Source organism: Prinia subflava, chromosome Z, assembly GCF_021018805.1.
Source record: "Prinia subflava isolate CZ2003 ecotype Zambia chromosome Z, Cam_Psub_1.2, whole genome shotgun sequence".
Taxonomy (NCBI): domain Eukaryota; kingdom Metazoa; phylum Chordata; class Aves; order Passeriformes; family Cisticolidae; genus Prinia; species Prinia subflava.
In genome coordinates this window covers 24911433-24926517 of record NC_086283.1, presented here as the reverse complement: position 1 = coordinate 24926517, position 15085 = coordinate 24911433, and the positions used below count along the sequence as shown (strand labels likewise).

Sequence of the window (15085 nt, the reverse complement as noted above, 5' to 3'; positions counted from 1 at the left end):
TGTCCTAATTTTGTTGAACAACGCTTGGCTAATGACTCTCTGAAGTTCCTTAATGGTTTAGGGCTTAATCAACTAAATACTTAGCATGAGTAAGAGGGCTGCAGTTATTTCCTAGATGGTTTCTGAGCTATTACGGTTATTCCATAACTATCAGATATTTACAACAGTTTCCTAAAAAGCAATTAGAATACCCTTGGGTGCACCATGCAATATCCAAAACTCCGGTTTCATAAAATTCAACAACATTAAGTTAAAAAGCCAACAAAACAGGCCTCACCTTGTGCTGGTATCTGTTGTCAAAGGCATGCTTGATCAAGAGATTTTTTAAGACTGAGATGGCCGTATATCTGATATCATAATTGTCCTGCAAGGCAACAGAGGCCTCTCTAAGAAGTATCCCCACGAGGAAGTGATGCCTGCAGTACTCATCAGTTAAACTGTACTCAAGATTTACATCTGAAAGAAACAAGAAGGCAATAGTTAAGGGAAATGTTCCAAGGGTCTGTTCAGAGCAAGACATATTAGTTATGTAAGCCACAAAGTCCTCGAACAGTGTTCACCACTCTCCTACAGTGCACTGGTCTTTGAACAAAGCTGAACTGACCACACAGTTTTCTCTACCAGTGAGCTAAGTCATATCAAAGAACTTGGTGTCTTCCAGATCAGGCTGCTCATTAACTTCAGCCCTCACTGTTTCAGCAGTACCTCAAGGAAGGATTTCTGAGACGTGATGCTCTGCAAAGCTTCTCTCTCCAACAAGCAATTTTTAAGTCAGAGATGGTTGAAATGGCAAAAGACAGCACAACTTACTGCCTGGGAATGCTTTGGTCCTGGCTGGGGGTTGTCCTGTAAATCCCAAACCATGGAGACAGTGGGGATACCAACCTCCACCAAGCAGCTGTGAGCGTGGGAATGGGCAGTTTGGGAAATGGTGGGTTTACCTGGCCACTCAGCCCTAGCAGTGCTGCTCTACAGGTCATTCCACACCCTCCATGAATGTCTGTTCCTTCTCTCAAAGTCAGAGAGCAGAGCAAAACCATAGAGTGGTGGTGGGATGGGGGATGCAAGTGAGGACATGATGCCAAGTGGCCAGTGCTGCATCCCAGTCTGCACAGCTGGGCACAGCTGCATGGGCCAGGGAGGCAGGCTGGGGCTCCAGGCTGCTGCTTGCCAGAGGCAGATATTGAACACAACTCCTCAGAAGCTGTACTGACTGCCAAGAGAAAGCCAGCTCAGTACTTCATTACCTTGTTTAACTTAACTTGTACCCTGCACCTCACACAGATTCAGGCAGACGGTGTGATCAAAGCAGATGCTACCACCAGGATAAGGCATCACTTCTGCTAAGGTGCCTGGACAGAGCAGCAGGGAGTGACAGACACACTGACAGTGGCGCAGGGTGCATGTGCACTGGGGTTGCTGGGGACAGCCTTGTCCTGACACCATTATCTCTGCAAGGCCATTTACCAAATTAGAGCCGCCATAGGGATAACCCCAAAGCTCTGTGTTCTTCCCCCAAAAGGTACAAATGCCATATGCTCAGCTCAGACTTTTTTTTTTTTGTCAAAACTCCACAGGTATGAAAGTGCTTCTGTGGTAAGGCAGGGTGCATTCAGCTTTGAAAATCCCAGCCAAATGGTTCCAACATCTCTGTGGCTGGAAAAATATTTTAAGATTCACTGATTCAAAAGTAGCATTTACTGGATTGTGAAACTCACATTCAGAGGAAAGCAAAAGCAATCTGGAACATTACCTAGCTTTCACTGTTAGTCATGTTAGCAAATGCCTAATTGTCACACATCATGGTTATTACATTAGTTGGATGCAAGCTAATTGATTGGAAAGTGCATACTTAATTTGACATTAGAGGATTTGATCATTCCAGTTGGACCTCCCTACTGAAGTGAACCATTCCACAGCATATGAAAAAAAAATTCTAATTATGTGTAAGAAGAAAACGGACAAATAAAAAGACAGCAAAAATAAACAGAACAAGTAATGCTCTATATCTTGGAGAAACAGGACAGTATATCATGTTTTGATATTATTTGTCAGGCCTTTGCTTAACTCCCAGCTTCTGTTAATCCCTTGGATTCTTTCCCATCACAACATTGCAAAACTAATTGTGTGCTGCTGGCCATGAGGCCAAGCTTGGGGCTTGCTCTGGCTGATGTCCTCATGTCAGGCAGCAGGGACAGACCAACAACCAGCCCTGCATTAGCTGGGAGGTTTCAGAGTCGCTGTTCCAGGATGCAACACTCCAATTCAGCAGGATGTGGTTGCAGAGCTGTGCTCTGCCAGCCTGCCCATCTGCACTGGCTGAAGCTGCAGAAACTCTCTCTGTCCACCTCCCTGAGGGCTATTCCTTCTTTTCCTAGAAACAGAGCAGTAGGGATTTGGGCATCCCCTCTCTGCATCTGAACAGGCTGATGAAGAGGTCAGACACACCAGCAGGGTCTCTCCTGAGCCTGCTGTCCCCTGTAACCACAGGTCTGTCCATGAAGCCAGACAATTTGCAGTGAAGGTGCATTCCCACATGGCTCTACCATGGTAGGCAGGGCTCAGGCACTCCTGCAAAGGCACTTCTGCTACCTGAGCAAGGGCTGCTCTGCTGCCATGAGCTGTATGTGAGCCTCGGCTGGCAGGTCCAGCCACAATAAAACACAGCAGAAAAGATGAGCTGCCCTAACAGCTTTTCAATTCAGCCATCACAAATGCAAAGGTGAACATTAACCAAGAAAGAGCATCCTTACATTACCATGCCACTAAAAAGCATCAGGGAGGCACTGTGGATGTGTTTTTCTTGGCCATTTCTAGCAATACTCTGTTAAGAATGCCAGGCAAGTAGCCAAAGTAAGAGATTAGCCATTGGTCCAGAAAGCTCTGAGGGGTCAGATATTTACCAAAACAAGGGATATTTAATTTACTGCTGCTTCTGCCACCTGTATGTGTGTGGAACCACTTTGGGACTTGTATGACTTCACTGTGAGGCACAACCGAACATCCCCTTTCCTCTGCCAGAATAAATCATACAATCATAAATCCATGGGGCTTTTACACGGGGAATCCCAAACCTCACTCTCCTCTCCAGTACTTATACTGGCCAGGCTATTGGCATCCTAACCTGGCAATCCTTACTGCATTCGTGGAGCACAGATGAGCCATCAGGACCAAGAGAGAACAAGGCTCTGTCTGCAACAGTGCCAGAGCTCCTGCCACCCACACCTTCACACAGCCTCAGCTCAGCCCCTTGTAAGCTCCTTCCACCCCGTGCCGAGCAGCGTCAGGACCAAAGAGAACACGGTGTGACAGCCAAAGCAGTGTGGATGTGTGGGGGTGTCACAGTACAAATACCCTTGGCATGCACCAAGGGCTGGCACGGGCTCAAGCTCTTCTGGCTGCCTTCAGGTTTGGGAACAAGCTTGAACACCGTGCACTGCTGTGCTCTTGCTCAACGTGAAAACAGAAGGTGACCTAGACCCCCTTCTGGTGGCCACAAGGAGAGCTGGCAGCAGAGCAAGTTCAGTCTGTCCTCCTGCATTCCCATTCCCTACAGAACCCACTAGTGAGACACCCACTTCTTAGGGGAGGCTGAGACTCCTGAAAACAAAGGATTGCACTGCACAATTTGCCTATTTACTAAAACACAGACAGCATCTTCCAGATATTGCTAGTCCCACGTAAACTAAGATATAGGAAATAGTGAAAAGACTGACTGCATACCATTGTGGAACATGATATGCAAACCTGACAGAAAAACATCTTGTCCCAAGGTTAATGTCCTAACCAGGGCATACATTTCTTTGACACCAAACCAAAGTTCATCTAGTCAGAAGCCATCAGGACTAACAAATTATAGCTCTTTAGCTAGTCTCTTAAGAACATACCTTGACCTCTTTGCAGCTTGGGTTTGGAAAATGTCATCGGTAGGTTCAGAGGAATGTAGTGCTCATGATTGCAAATAGTTTGAAGAAATTCAAACTTGTATTCAACCAGCAGCTGAGATAAAAAAAGACGAACACAAACTATGTTTTTAGTTTGACCCACTTTCTTCCACTTCAATGTACTTGTTGCACAAGGATTGAAGAATCTAATAAATAGCATCTGGTGAAACTCACTAATAATTGGCCTCCTTAAGTGTCAATGCACACAGGTGTCACTTGGGACTTCTTTGTCTTTTTCATTCAGGCTATTAACCACTCTTTCCTTTCATTCTGACTCTTTACATGACTTAAAAGAACATCTGTGTACAGGCTCTTGGCCCAGACAAAGAGGTCTCCGCCTCTAAAAGACTGTGCAGGAACAGAGTCTAAAAGGTCTCCAAGACTATATAAAATAATTACTACAAAGCTTTGATCAATGGAGGTATGTACAGCTGCAAACAACTTTTCAAGAAACCTACTGTTTACCTTAGGATCTTTTGGGCTGAATCCAGAAATGTAATCATTGATCAAGTTAAAAACAAATCCTCTGTCCATAAAGGTCAAGCAACGCTGGAGAAAAAATAGTAACATGTTACAAACTATTAAAAACAAAAGCAACCATCCTAAATCTCCTCCATACTACTGTCTTGACAGCAGCCAGATTTCGTCTTCTGGGTTGCTGCTGACTTTCCAAAGCATACATGATCCTCTTGCTCTGAAATAATTTGGATTATCTTACTTAAGTCTCCAGCGCAGAACAGAAATATCTAAAATGAGAGTATACATATTTCAGGTTTCAAACAGTTGCTAGGTATTCCTGAAAACCCTCAGTGGCATAGAGTTACTGCCTCTTTGGAAAGAGAAGGTTTCTTTCCTAGGAGAGCTTATCCCCTCAAGAGTTTTTACATTTGTAAAAACCAAAGACAACATTCTCATTGTCTATATATATATATATTTTTTTTCCCCTGATAAAATCTTGGGAGAAGAAAGAAACCGCTGACCTTCAGGAAGTTAGCCAAGCTAAAGTTGACATTCCTGGACTCTTCAGGGATCTCATTGTAGCGGATGGTGACGTGAGGAATGATGGCAAGCAGCAGCGAGTGCAGGGCGTGCTGGTAGGACTCAGGGAACCTCTGGCCTCTGGGCAGCTGAAACCAAGAGCACATCCCAGCTCACTGCTGCAAGCCAGCAGCTGGGGAGAACTGGGCACATGCACGAGTTCTTTAGCATTTGTTTTTGTTGCTTCCTAATGAAACAGTGACCAAAGAAAGTATTGGCTGCAACTGCAGTAGGTAGTAACAGAAAAGGAGGCTGCACAAGCCATATGGACCTCTGGAATTTTTAAATTACAGCTGAGAGTGAAAAGGAAGAAAAGTGAAAAGTAAAGTGAAACAGAAAGTTAAGATATTCAGTTTGGCAGTTGTTTTTTTTTTTTTAAGTAGAGAGTCACATAGCTTTTCAGAAAAGCTTTTGGAAGACTTTGTAACAGTTCTGTAATGCAGCATTGCCAAAATTATTTTTTACCTTGATTTTGTTTTCTTCCAGTAAGTACATTGCCATGGACTTTGCCAGTGCTTCAAAGAAAAACCACGAGTACTAGAATGAACAAAGAATACTATTACTTTTCTCAGCAGGACCGAACGTGATTGATACTCTCTGACTATGTGGGGAAGCACCTATGTGGGAGGGAGAGCTCACATTCAAATGGCTTTTCGTAAGCACTGCTTGGCTTGGAATAGATGCCTTTGCTACCCAGAGATGTCCTGCCAGTCTTAGGGTGGAAACAGATATAGCCCCTCTGCACCCCAATGCAACCCTGCCAAGAACCAGCAGAGTGTAAGCCCTGCAAAGGCCCAGAGAGGCAGAAGCTCAGTTTGCCTCCCATGAGTCACCCTTCAGGTGTGGCTTGAGGAAAACAGGTAAAACTGGCAAAATGAACAGCCCTTTGCTGTCTCCTGCCATAGGCCTGAACAGAGGCTCCCTGCAAGAATTCACCTGTTTTAAGGGAAGAACCTCAAGGATGGGGATGCAAGGAGTTGCCCTGGCAGCTTCGCCCTGCCATGGGTTTAGCTGGGGTTAAGTGTTGGGCTTCATACCAGACCCCCTTTTTCTTCCCCTCTACCCTTGGCAGCCAGGTGCTGCCAACACTTCACCTTGAGTAGCTTATTGATGGCCAGGAAATCTGCCGACTGCTTCAAGATGGTGGCCATGGAAAGCACCAGGATTTCATGGGTCATCTTCGCCTGTTTGGCACTCGGCTTCTCAGTTCGAAAGACATACTGAGGCAAGAAGAGCAGTGTCAGCCTGTGCCTGCTCCCAGCAGGAGCCTCGAGGGGCAGTGTGTCGTGACTGACCTTTATGAAGGAGCGCAGGTAGTGGTCCAGACCTTCCTCGTGGCACTTGGACACGATGTGCAGAAGAACCCTGGGGAGAAACGTGGTTTGTGCTCAGCACGCAACAGGAGGGCAAGTTCCTCTACCTCACCAAAGCAGACAACACATGTGCCCCATCCTGCTCAACCCCAAAAGCCTCAGGCACGGCCTGATCTGCAAAGAGACAGTTCTTGCAGGCCAGCACCCCCACACACAGCTCCTGCAGCATCCTTGCACAAAGCACTCAGGTGAGGTGCCCAAAGCCTCTTCTCCACTTCTGTGCTGGTCCAGGAATCACCCAGACAAGCTGACTTCCAACCCCCTAGATTCCTTGCACAAGAAGGTGAGACAGAACATTGTCCATCATTATTATAACTTGACACCTCCTTCCATCCCTGGAATTTATTCATTCTGGAGGCCTCCTTTTTTTTTCCTTTTCCTTTTCCTTCATTTACATCATATGCTCTTTGTTATATGCATATTTGATCTTATTTTGGATTACAGGATTATTCTGGGCTGTGGCCTTGCAGTGTGGGAAGGTCAAGCAGATCCTGGAGAACATGCCAGCCCTCTGGACTCATTCCCAGGCAGCTGATCAAAGCAGCAAGAGCCTGGTTTCCCCAGCCACTACTGGGGATTTACATTCCACTCCCAGCCAGAGGGAACAACAAACTATTGCACGTTGTCACAGAACCCACAGGCCAAACCACAAGGAGTTTACGAGCCATTTATCAGATAAAGTGGGTTTTAAATTCCACTATGAAAATCTGATGAGAAAAGGGACGTTATTAAACAAAGAGCTACTGACAAACTGGAAGGCATCAGGCCAAGCTTTAATAAAAATCTCTGGAAAAGAAGGAGGGAGCTGGTCACCCCACAGGTACCTGGGGTCACCTGTTCCCCTCTCCTCACCCTCTGGTGCTTCAAACAGAGTGGAATTACAGTGCTCCACAAAGGAAAAGTTCTCATGACCTGCATCATTGCATGCCTGCAATAGGCACTAAATCCCTGGAGACTGGGGCTCAGCCTCCCACCCCAAGTTCCATGGAAGCAGGATGCTTCTGGTACATGGATGCACGTTCTGCTGGGACCAGAGGATGACATCCAGCACCCCCACGGAGGCAGCACCACGGGAGGAAGGCGCATGTTTTTAGGGGGGAGCACAGCTGGAGCTGAAGCTGCACCAAACCACACCTAACTCCAGTGCACCGGGAGCAATCCTGACACCAGGGACTGGCATGCTGGGATGAGACCAGGACATTGCTCCTCACATCTGCTGCCTGCAGCTGGGACACGCCTGGGCACTGTGCAGCCTTTGGATACAACAATAACTTGGCTCCCAGAGCCACCAAAACCTTCCTCTTTTGAGAAACAACCCAGGAGTACCTTTAAAGTACCACATTTTGCCTCACACCACTCCCAGGACAAAAGCCCCACAACGCCCCCACGCCACCCACATGATCCAGGGGAGGACAGCAGCAGGGGACAGTCAGTGCTGTCACTTAGCACCCTGCACTGGGAAACCAGACCCTGCTTTGCACTGCCATTTGTGGCTTTGCATTTGTCACAGGACGGTTCACCCAAGACTCACATGGTGCAGTTGACAGCTACTTCATCCTCCTGTGTCACGTTTGTGAGGACTCTAAATAGTTGCATAAGAATTACAGGTAGAAACTGAATCATTACTTGGATCTCCATGGCGTGCAAACACTAAAACAAATGTTCAAAACACAGACACTTTTAGTTCAACATGTTGCAGATGTTAAACATTTACAGTCTGCAGACATTTCTGTGGCAATGGGACAATAGGGGTGTGAAATGCTTCAGCCCACTGCAGGACAGCAACTTGGACCCATAGCAGGACTTGCTGCCTCCTTCCAGCTGACAGATCCCAGCTGCAAGCCTTCAGGGAGCAACACAAATCACTCATGACAGATATTAATCCTCCTCTCAGATGTGTCCAAGCAGCTATGACTTAATTTGAGGTCACAATTGATTTGAAAAGCCCATTATTTAAGGCTGAATTTTTGCTCTCAAGTCTTCTCATCACTTGTGCCAGTTTTTTTGAAGTCCCATTTCCACAAATGCCTTTGGAGCATGAAAAACTGCTGCCCAATGACTTTCAGAGAGACTTTTCTTTTCAATGAGCATAGCTTGCTGTCGAAAATGGAGTTTAAGGTACCCGGTGGAGGTCAGGATCTTCTCGTGCATACACCCACCACCAATCTCACAGAGCTCCTGTGCCTGAAGCTCATTATAGGAGGAAAGACAGCATCATCTAGGAAAGACAGCATGTTTCATTTTCAGTTTTCAAACCTGCAAATCTAATGAAAGGTTTTTAAATCTGTATCTAGCTATTTAAATTACTAAAATTGTTGTGGTGGTAATGGTGGATAAGAATCCCTCACTTTTGGTTTGCACATACCTATCTCCCTGTCTGTAGGCTGCAGTGAGGGCGCTGGGACTCACTTGGCAAAATGCTCACAACAAAGCTACTGGGATCCTAGAGCTTGGCTTCATAACCTGCTGTTTTTTCTATTCCTTAAAATATTTATACATTATCTGGCAGACAGTAAGTAATCCTGTGGTGATACATCCCCACCACTGGAAGCTGAGCTGTTGCTACAGCAGCACTCTCAAAAACAGGCAGTTATGGAAGGAAACAGTAAATAGCCAAGAATAATATTCCCTGCAGAAGCCCTTGCTGGACCTGCTCCAAAGCCCTTACTCATGCTGCAGCGATTACCAAAAAGCTGGGTCTAGGTCATAGGTCACCTCTGCTCAAATTTAGCTGGCTGATAATCTCACGTATCCTTTTCAGCCTGAAAAAACCCTTCAGTTTCGAATGGGCTTCCAGAAAACAAGGAATTGTGCTACAGTTTAAAGGGCTGAATCAAACCTAGAGCACCAAAGAAGGAGAGTGTGAGTCCACCAGGAGAGAGCTTTGCCATGAGCAGGGCAGAGCAATGCTGACTGCTTGTTTTATCCCTTGTGGAAGGCAGAGGGAAGCAGCACACAGAAAATCGTCTGACGAGATAAAATGAATATAGGGACATGAAAAAACATTTCTTTTAAATACTATCCCATCTGATAGGCTAAAGCAAAAGTAAGGGTACTGCATAATGCACCGGCCCCAGCAAGGGTGTGTTCCCACAGGGCAGAGTTCTGGGTGTTTGCTGACAGTCTGTAAAACACAAATGAAGCCCAGTGACAGGCACTGTTCACCTTTAGGTATTTAACAAGCTCTCCTGGCACCTCCTTAGCTCCCGCCTGAACCAGCTGGCAGTAGTGGAAGAACTTGTGCAAGTGCATATCCTGGAAGAGACAAACAAGTTCAATTCAGCACCCTCAGGATTTGTCAGCCCCTATTTTACTGCTTGCACTTGGAAATCTGGTGACTTACCTGCAGCAGTGGGCCATGTCCCCAGCAAACCCCATGTCCCTGACAGTGGCACTTTTGATCGCCAGCTGCCATCTCCCAGGACTGCTCTCTGTCTTTTCCAACATACCCATCCACTGCTCAGCCCCTGGCTCCCAACTAACCTCAATATAAAGCACAAAACTTCCAGCAGTGTTAAAATTCTCCTGTGGTTGTACTAACCTGAACTAGAATCCCCAACCAACACTGGCCTGGAGAAACAGAAGCCCTCCCAACAGCTGCAGCTCACAGAAACTGCTTCACCACCTGCATCACCAGCCTCCTACTGTCCATCTGAGGCAGACTGTCCTTCCCATTACTCTCCCTACTCCTGCAAGGTTAGATTTAATTACTGGGTTATTTAACTCTGAAAAGCATCTGGAAATGTAATTTGGTGGGAAGCACAACTACTATGCTGCTCTCAGTGCTATACAGAATCAGTAAATCTCCAAAACAGAATTAGATGCTGAAAGCCATTTGCTCTGAATGTAAATGTAGCTGATGACATCCAGCCAAGGGCACTCCCCCAGGAGCAGAGCTGACTGGACGTGCCCTAGAGAATGTGCTGGGCATCTTTGCTGCACATCATATTAAACTTAGGGAAGCTCACCACTACCATAAGACAGCAGAACACTCCAGGACTTGGTAAATCAGCCTGAACTGCTTTCAAAGGAAAACCAGGACTGTTTTCTTGTGTCTGAGAACTTTTTTCTGTTGTCAGAGAACTTTTTTTTAAAAAAAGAAATAATAAAAAGTCTAATAGTAGCTTGGACTCGATGGTCTTGGAGGTCTTTTCAACACTAATGATTCTACAGTTTGGAGAAACCTCTCCCATGCACCAGTTCTCTCTTTCGTATCACTGAAGCCAGACCAAATGTTTCCTTGGTCCTGCCAGTCATAGTGCAATTGGCCAGGAAACATCAGCCTCTCCCTAGGCTCATTCAGTCACACAATTATCTAATCCCATCCAGCGAAGGGGCAAGTAATCCCAGCCATGCTGCTTCAGAAGTATCTCAGTGCTGCTTTGCAAACCAGGTACCAGGGCCCTCTTTCCCACACCCCCTATGGCACAGCTGTATTAGAGACGCAGCAGTCTCTTCCTTTGCATTTGTGCTGGAAGTTTTTAAGGTGTTTGACTTACCTGGGTGTAAATGGTTGAGTCCAAATGGATTCTGATTTTAAACAGTGGCTTTGCTCCATCCACCCACTTTGCATCCATGCTGGGCTGCTGTGAACAGACAACATCCAAGTACTTGGTTTCAGACTGTGGTGAGAAGGTGGCTCTGTGCAGACACCTGCTCAGAAGGTTCTAGCTGGGGTGGAAGAAGGGGCTCACCCCCAGCACAAACACCACCTTCCCCACGAAACATGCTCACTCTCCTGCTCTGTGCCATCTGCAACAGCCCAGACCACCAGAGAAATACCCTCTGCAATCTGCATAAGGAGGGAAAGTGGAATTAAAGGTGTCCTGTCTCCTATCCCTACCAACTTTAAGCTTTGGAGGTGCCCTGCAGTAGAGATCTTTTCAGCTGAGCAAAGCACCAGCAGAAACCCAGAATTTGCAGAGGTAACAGAAGCTCAGCTTTCCTCTTCCTTTTCCATTCAAGCCCATTCCAAATGGAAGGCTTTCCTACCTTCCGTGAGTCCGTGTCCCCGAGCCCCAGGTAGCCCGGGGGGAGGTTGGATGACACCGGCAGGTGCCGCTCCAGGGTGACAATCCGCCCGTCCTTCAGCAGCGGCGCCCAGGCGAACCCCACTGCGGAGGAACCACGGCAGCAGAGTCAGCAGACACGCAGCGCTACGTGTTCAGCTCAAAAGGAGCTCTGTCTCACCCCACCAAGGTCCAAACCTGCAGCTGTGCAAGTGCCTTCAGCAAGGGATCAACCATGCCAGCGTCATTAAAGCACCTTTTGCATGGTGAACAGAATTCAGACACAGCAGGGACCAGGGGTGGGTGTGAGGGGCAGGAGTAGGGGGTGAGCCATGGCTGTGCACCATGAGGGTCCCTTAATGAAGGGAGAGGCTTCCCAGCCTGTGGGACCCAGGTGTGCACCTGCCTAGTGCTGGTAGGATCACCCCCAGACACCTTGATCTTTTATTGGTGACTTGCCTGACAACAGCATATTTGTGCAACTCAAGTCAGGAACATACAGAAAGAATTGTCAGAGTGCAGCAAAAATTTGAGCTTTAATACAAACTGAAAACATTGAGTTTATGCCATTTTAGACCTACAATTTTGTATTAGGTTGCTTTTGGTAAAGAAAATTCAGATAGGCTGGTATGTTAATCACATATTTTTTCATGTCCCTGCATTTGTTTTTGGCCTTTTACACTCCAACAGAAGTAGTTTAAGCATTGAACATACCTTGAGTTTCAACGGTGTCTTGTTTTTTCGATGTTGCCTTTGTATTAATTTCACAGCTGACATGATAGAAGGTGAAAAGCAAATGATGCTTTTGATGGAGGTGAATTGGAAGCTCAATTTTAATCTAAAATGATATCATGATAGATCAGACTGTATTTTTAGTTGTGAAATAATATTTTCGTTCTATTTCATTTCACAAATGTTATGTTGTATGCAGTTACACAAGAAACACTCTTACCCACCTTAAATAACTCCTAACATTTTCACCACATTTGCAACATTACTTATTAATGGGGGTGTGTGATTGGAGTGCACGAAGCGTGACAGTACAGACAGCAGAACACAAACTGCCATTAAAAACTGACAAAGGCTCTGGCTTTGCTGAGCCCTTCTGCTGAGGCAAAGGGCTGGTGATTATCTTTACCCATATTTCACTCAGCCCTGGAAGAAGAGGTACCCTGAAAAGCCCCTTGGCATTGTAGCATCCAGGAAGATCTGCTGTTTCTCACACTTTGCTCTTACCTCATCATAGAACTCCGGGCTCTGGTTGTGATGCAGCACGGCAGCGTACGCGTTTGTGGTCAGCAGAGGGCCCCCGGGTTTGCCATATATGCACTGGAAACACAAATGAAGAGCTGAATTCGGGGTCCTGCCACCCTAAATCAGCTGCCCAAATTAAACCAGTAATCATAGAAACTCAGTGTTTTTCTCCTGCCCTGATTAGCCTGGCTGGCACAGAACACCCAGCAGTGGCCAAATGGCAGCCCTGTTAACAGGTAACGTTGACCCACCTTTAATGGCCTGGCATCAGCTTCATCTGAATCCCTGAACTCAACACAGACAGCAATATTCCTGGCCTGAAATGGGGGAGAACAGGAGGATGAGCAGCAGCATCACCCTGGCCCACACCAAGCCTGGCTGCAGGTCCCTGCCCAGGTCCCTGCCCAGGTCACAGCCCAGGTCCCCGCCCAGGCCACTGACCTTTGCAAACACCTTCTGGTTCTCATACTTCAAGTGCAAGGGGTAGACATAGAGGTGGTTTTTGTAGACCGTGAAAGGGTAACAGTATTTTGCAACTTCTGGGACAAGCTCCTCCACTTCAACCGCAATGTCCTCACTGCCTTTCTCAAAAGGTTTTATAGGAATATAAGAAGCTGTGAAACAATCTGGGAGAGAATAAGAATAAGAAAAAATAAGGTCCACTAGAAAATCCAATTTTGGACAGGAGATTAGCCTACATAACCCAGGAATGGACAGGAGTGGCCAAAAGCCCATGGAATGACACTGAACACATCACAAACCCTTTCTTTGCTTCAGTTTCTTTAAATGCAAGGTAAAGAATCAGAAACACAGACAATGTTTGTAAAGCCTTACAATGTTACAGATCAAAAATGTCATATGAGATTGGTGCAAAAGCAGGCAGCTGGCTTTGTTTGGATTTAGGATGTGATGGCTGAGCTGTAAAGCCAATCCCTCAGGTAAATCTCTGCTCTTGGACCACATCTCCTCCATAGTATGCATCAGAAAGACTTACAAGTCAGGGATTGTGCTGAATTACTAATTTTTCATTGCAGCCTTGAGATACTCTTGTTAATGAAGCAGCAAAATCTCCCCTAGAAGCATTAAACTCCTGAGGCTCAGACCATCAGCACTTATGTTAAGATCCACAATCCTTACTTGTGAAGTCTAGCGGGATGTCTTTGATGATGATATTTAACTGGGCTGGAATGACCTGCAGTTTTGTCTTCTCTGGCCTGTGTTAGGGAGAAAGGAACAATGAGTGTGAACCTTGAAAGCTCAGGTGCTCAGCACATCATCAGCATTTTTTGCTACCCTCCGAGTATTTTAGAAATTGTCATCTCATGTTTACACTTCACTGTTTAAAAATGTATGTCAAAATGCCTGTCCAGCCCCTGCACACCCTGCACTTACTTCTTGTACTCAGCTAAAAGCTTCAGCATATCTTCATTGGAGAGTTTGCCACTGTCTTGTTTGTACAGGGGTGAGAATTTTCCATCAGCATCAAGAGTGCCCTGGGAGTCTTTGAAAACTGGTCTGCAGAAAAGAAGAGATGTATTTTCTAAATGTCGGTAAACATACAGACACTGAGGTCTTTGACACTGCCGAAAGGCAGTTCATCGGATAAGAGGTTCACTGGCCTGTGGCTGCTCCCAATAACCCAGACCCGACTGCTCTCCCACCCTGACTGGTGCTTAGACCACACCCAGGCTGCAATTGTCACCTGAAATCACATGGGACATCAATTTTCATTCCCCTCTCTCCAGCCAGGTCAGAAGGACACATTCAGCTCATTTCCAAGCCTACTGCACAATCACAAACACCCTTCCATTCCCTCCCACTAACACCAAGTGGTAAAGCATCTTCCAACTTGAATATGGGGTCGGAGCACAGAAATCCTCCTAGGAAAGGAGCGCACGATAAAAACCAGTTTGGGGACATGTACCAGCTTCCCCCTGAAGCCAGAGCAGGAGACTGGACTCTACACTGGATGAATATCAGCATCTCTGCCCATGAAAACAATGGGCGTGTGTGTATAATAAGAACATTAAAGCATCTGTAGCCCCATTCTGTGCAAGCACTTTCCTCTGAGACCCACAGGGGAAATGTTCCAGGGATGCAGAGCAAGACAGCTCCCCTGCACCAGTCCACCTGGCACCTTGGTGTCCAAAGGCAGCTCTTCACCCAGCAGGAACAAACCTGAAGCCAGTCAAAGTCAATGCCCATCCAGAGCCCACCATTAGGGTGAGGATTCCCTTGGAAGAGGGCTGAGTGCTGGCTCCAAGGATCCAGCTGCATCCCACAACCACCATCTCAAAGATGAGCAGCCAGCATCACAGCAACATCCAGTTCAAGAATACACATTACAAGTAGTATACTCCCAAACTCCAGCCCACTGTGACAGCTTTCTGTGTTCCCATGCCATTCCTCACACTTTTGTCAGCTAAATGCAATTAATTGCTAAATGCAATTTAGCACTAGGAGGCAG

General features: G+C 46.4%; 1 protein-coding gene across 5 annotated transcripts in view; it reads right to left on the bottom strand.

Moving 5' to 3' along the window:
- The window catches only part of DOCK11 (dedicator of cytokinesis 11), an 80821-nt gene that overhangs the window by 31163 nt on the left and 34573 nt on the right, over nucleotides 1-15085 (bottom strand). For 4 of the 5 annotated variants that reach the window (XM_063421952.1, XM_063421955.1, XM_063421956.1 and 1 more), the window contains exons 15-31: nucleotides 14011-14133; nucleotides 13756-13832; nucleotides 13060-13244; nucleotides 12870-12935; nucleotides 12601-12693; nucleotides 12079-12202; nucleotides 11348-11469; nucleotides 10855-10941; nucleotides 9521-9610; nucleotides 7887-8005; nucleotides 6278-6347; nucleotides 6077-6202; nucleotides 5448-5519; nucleotides 4925-5071; nucleotides 4410-4493; nucleotides 3888-3999; nucleotides 278-456 (exon numbers count right to left, since the gene is read on the bottom strand). In XM_063421952.1, coding sequence (XP_063278022.1) covers nucleotides 278-456; nucleotides 3888-3999; nucleotides 4410-4493; nucleotides 4925-5071; nucleotides 5448-5519; nucleotides 6077-6202; nucleotides 6278-6347; nucleotides 7887-8005; nucleotides 9521-9610; nucleotides 10855-10941; nucleotides 11348-11469; nucleotides 12079-12202; nucleotides 12601-12693; nucleotides 12870-12935; nucleotides 13060-13244; nucleotides 13756-13832; nucleotides 14011-14133 — 1876 coding nt within the window. The remainder of the gene's footprint in view (nucleotides 1-277; nucleotides 457-3887; nucleotides 4000-4409; nucleotides 4494-4924; nucleotides 5072-5447; nucleotides 5520-6076; nucleotides 6203-6277; nucleotides 6348-7886; nucleotides 8006-9520; nucleotides 9611-10854; nucleotides 10942-11347; nucleotides 11470-12078; nucleotides 12203-12600; nucleotides 12694-12869; nucleotides 12936-13059; nucleotides 13245-13755; nucleotides 13833-14010; nucleotides 14134-15085) is intronic. The other variant, XM_063421954.1, reaches the window with a different exon arrangement.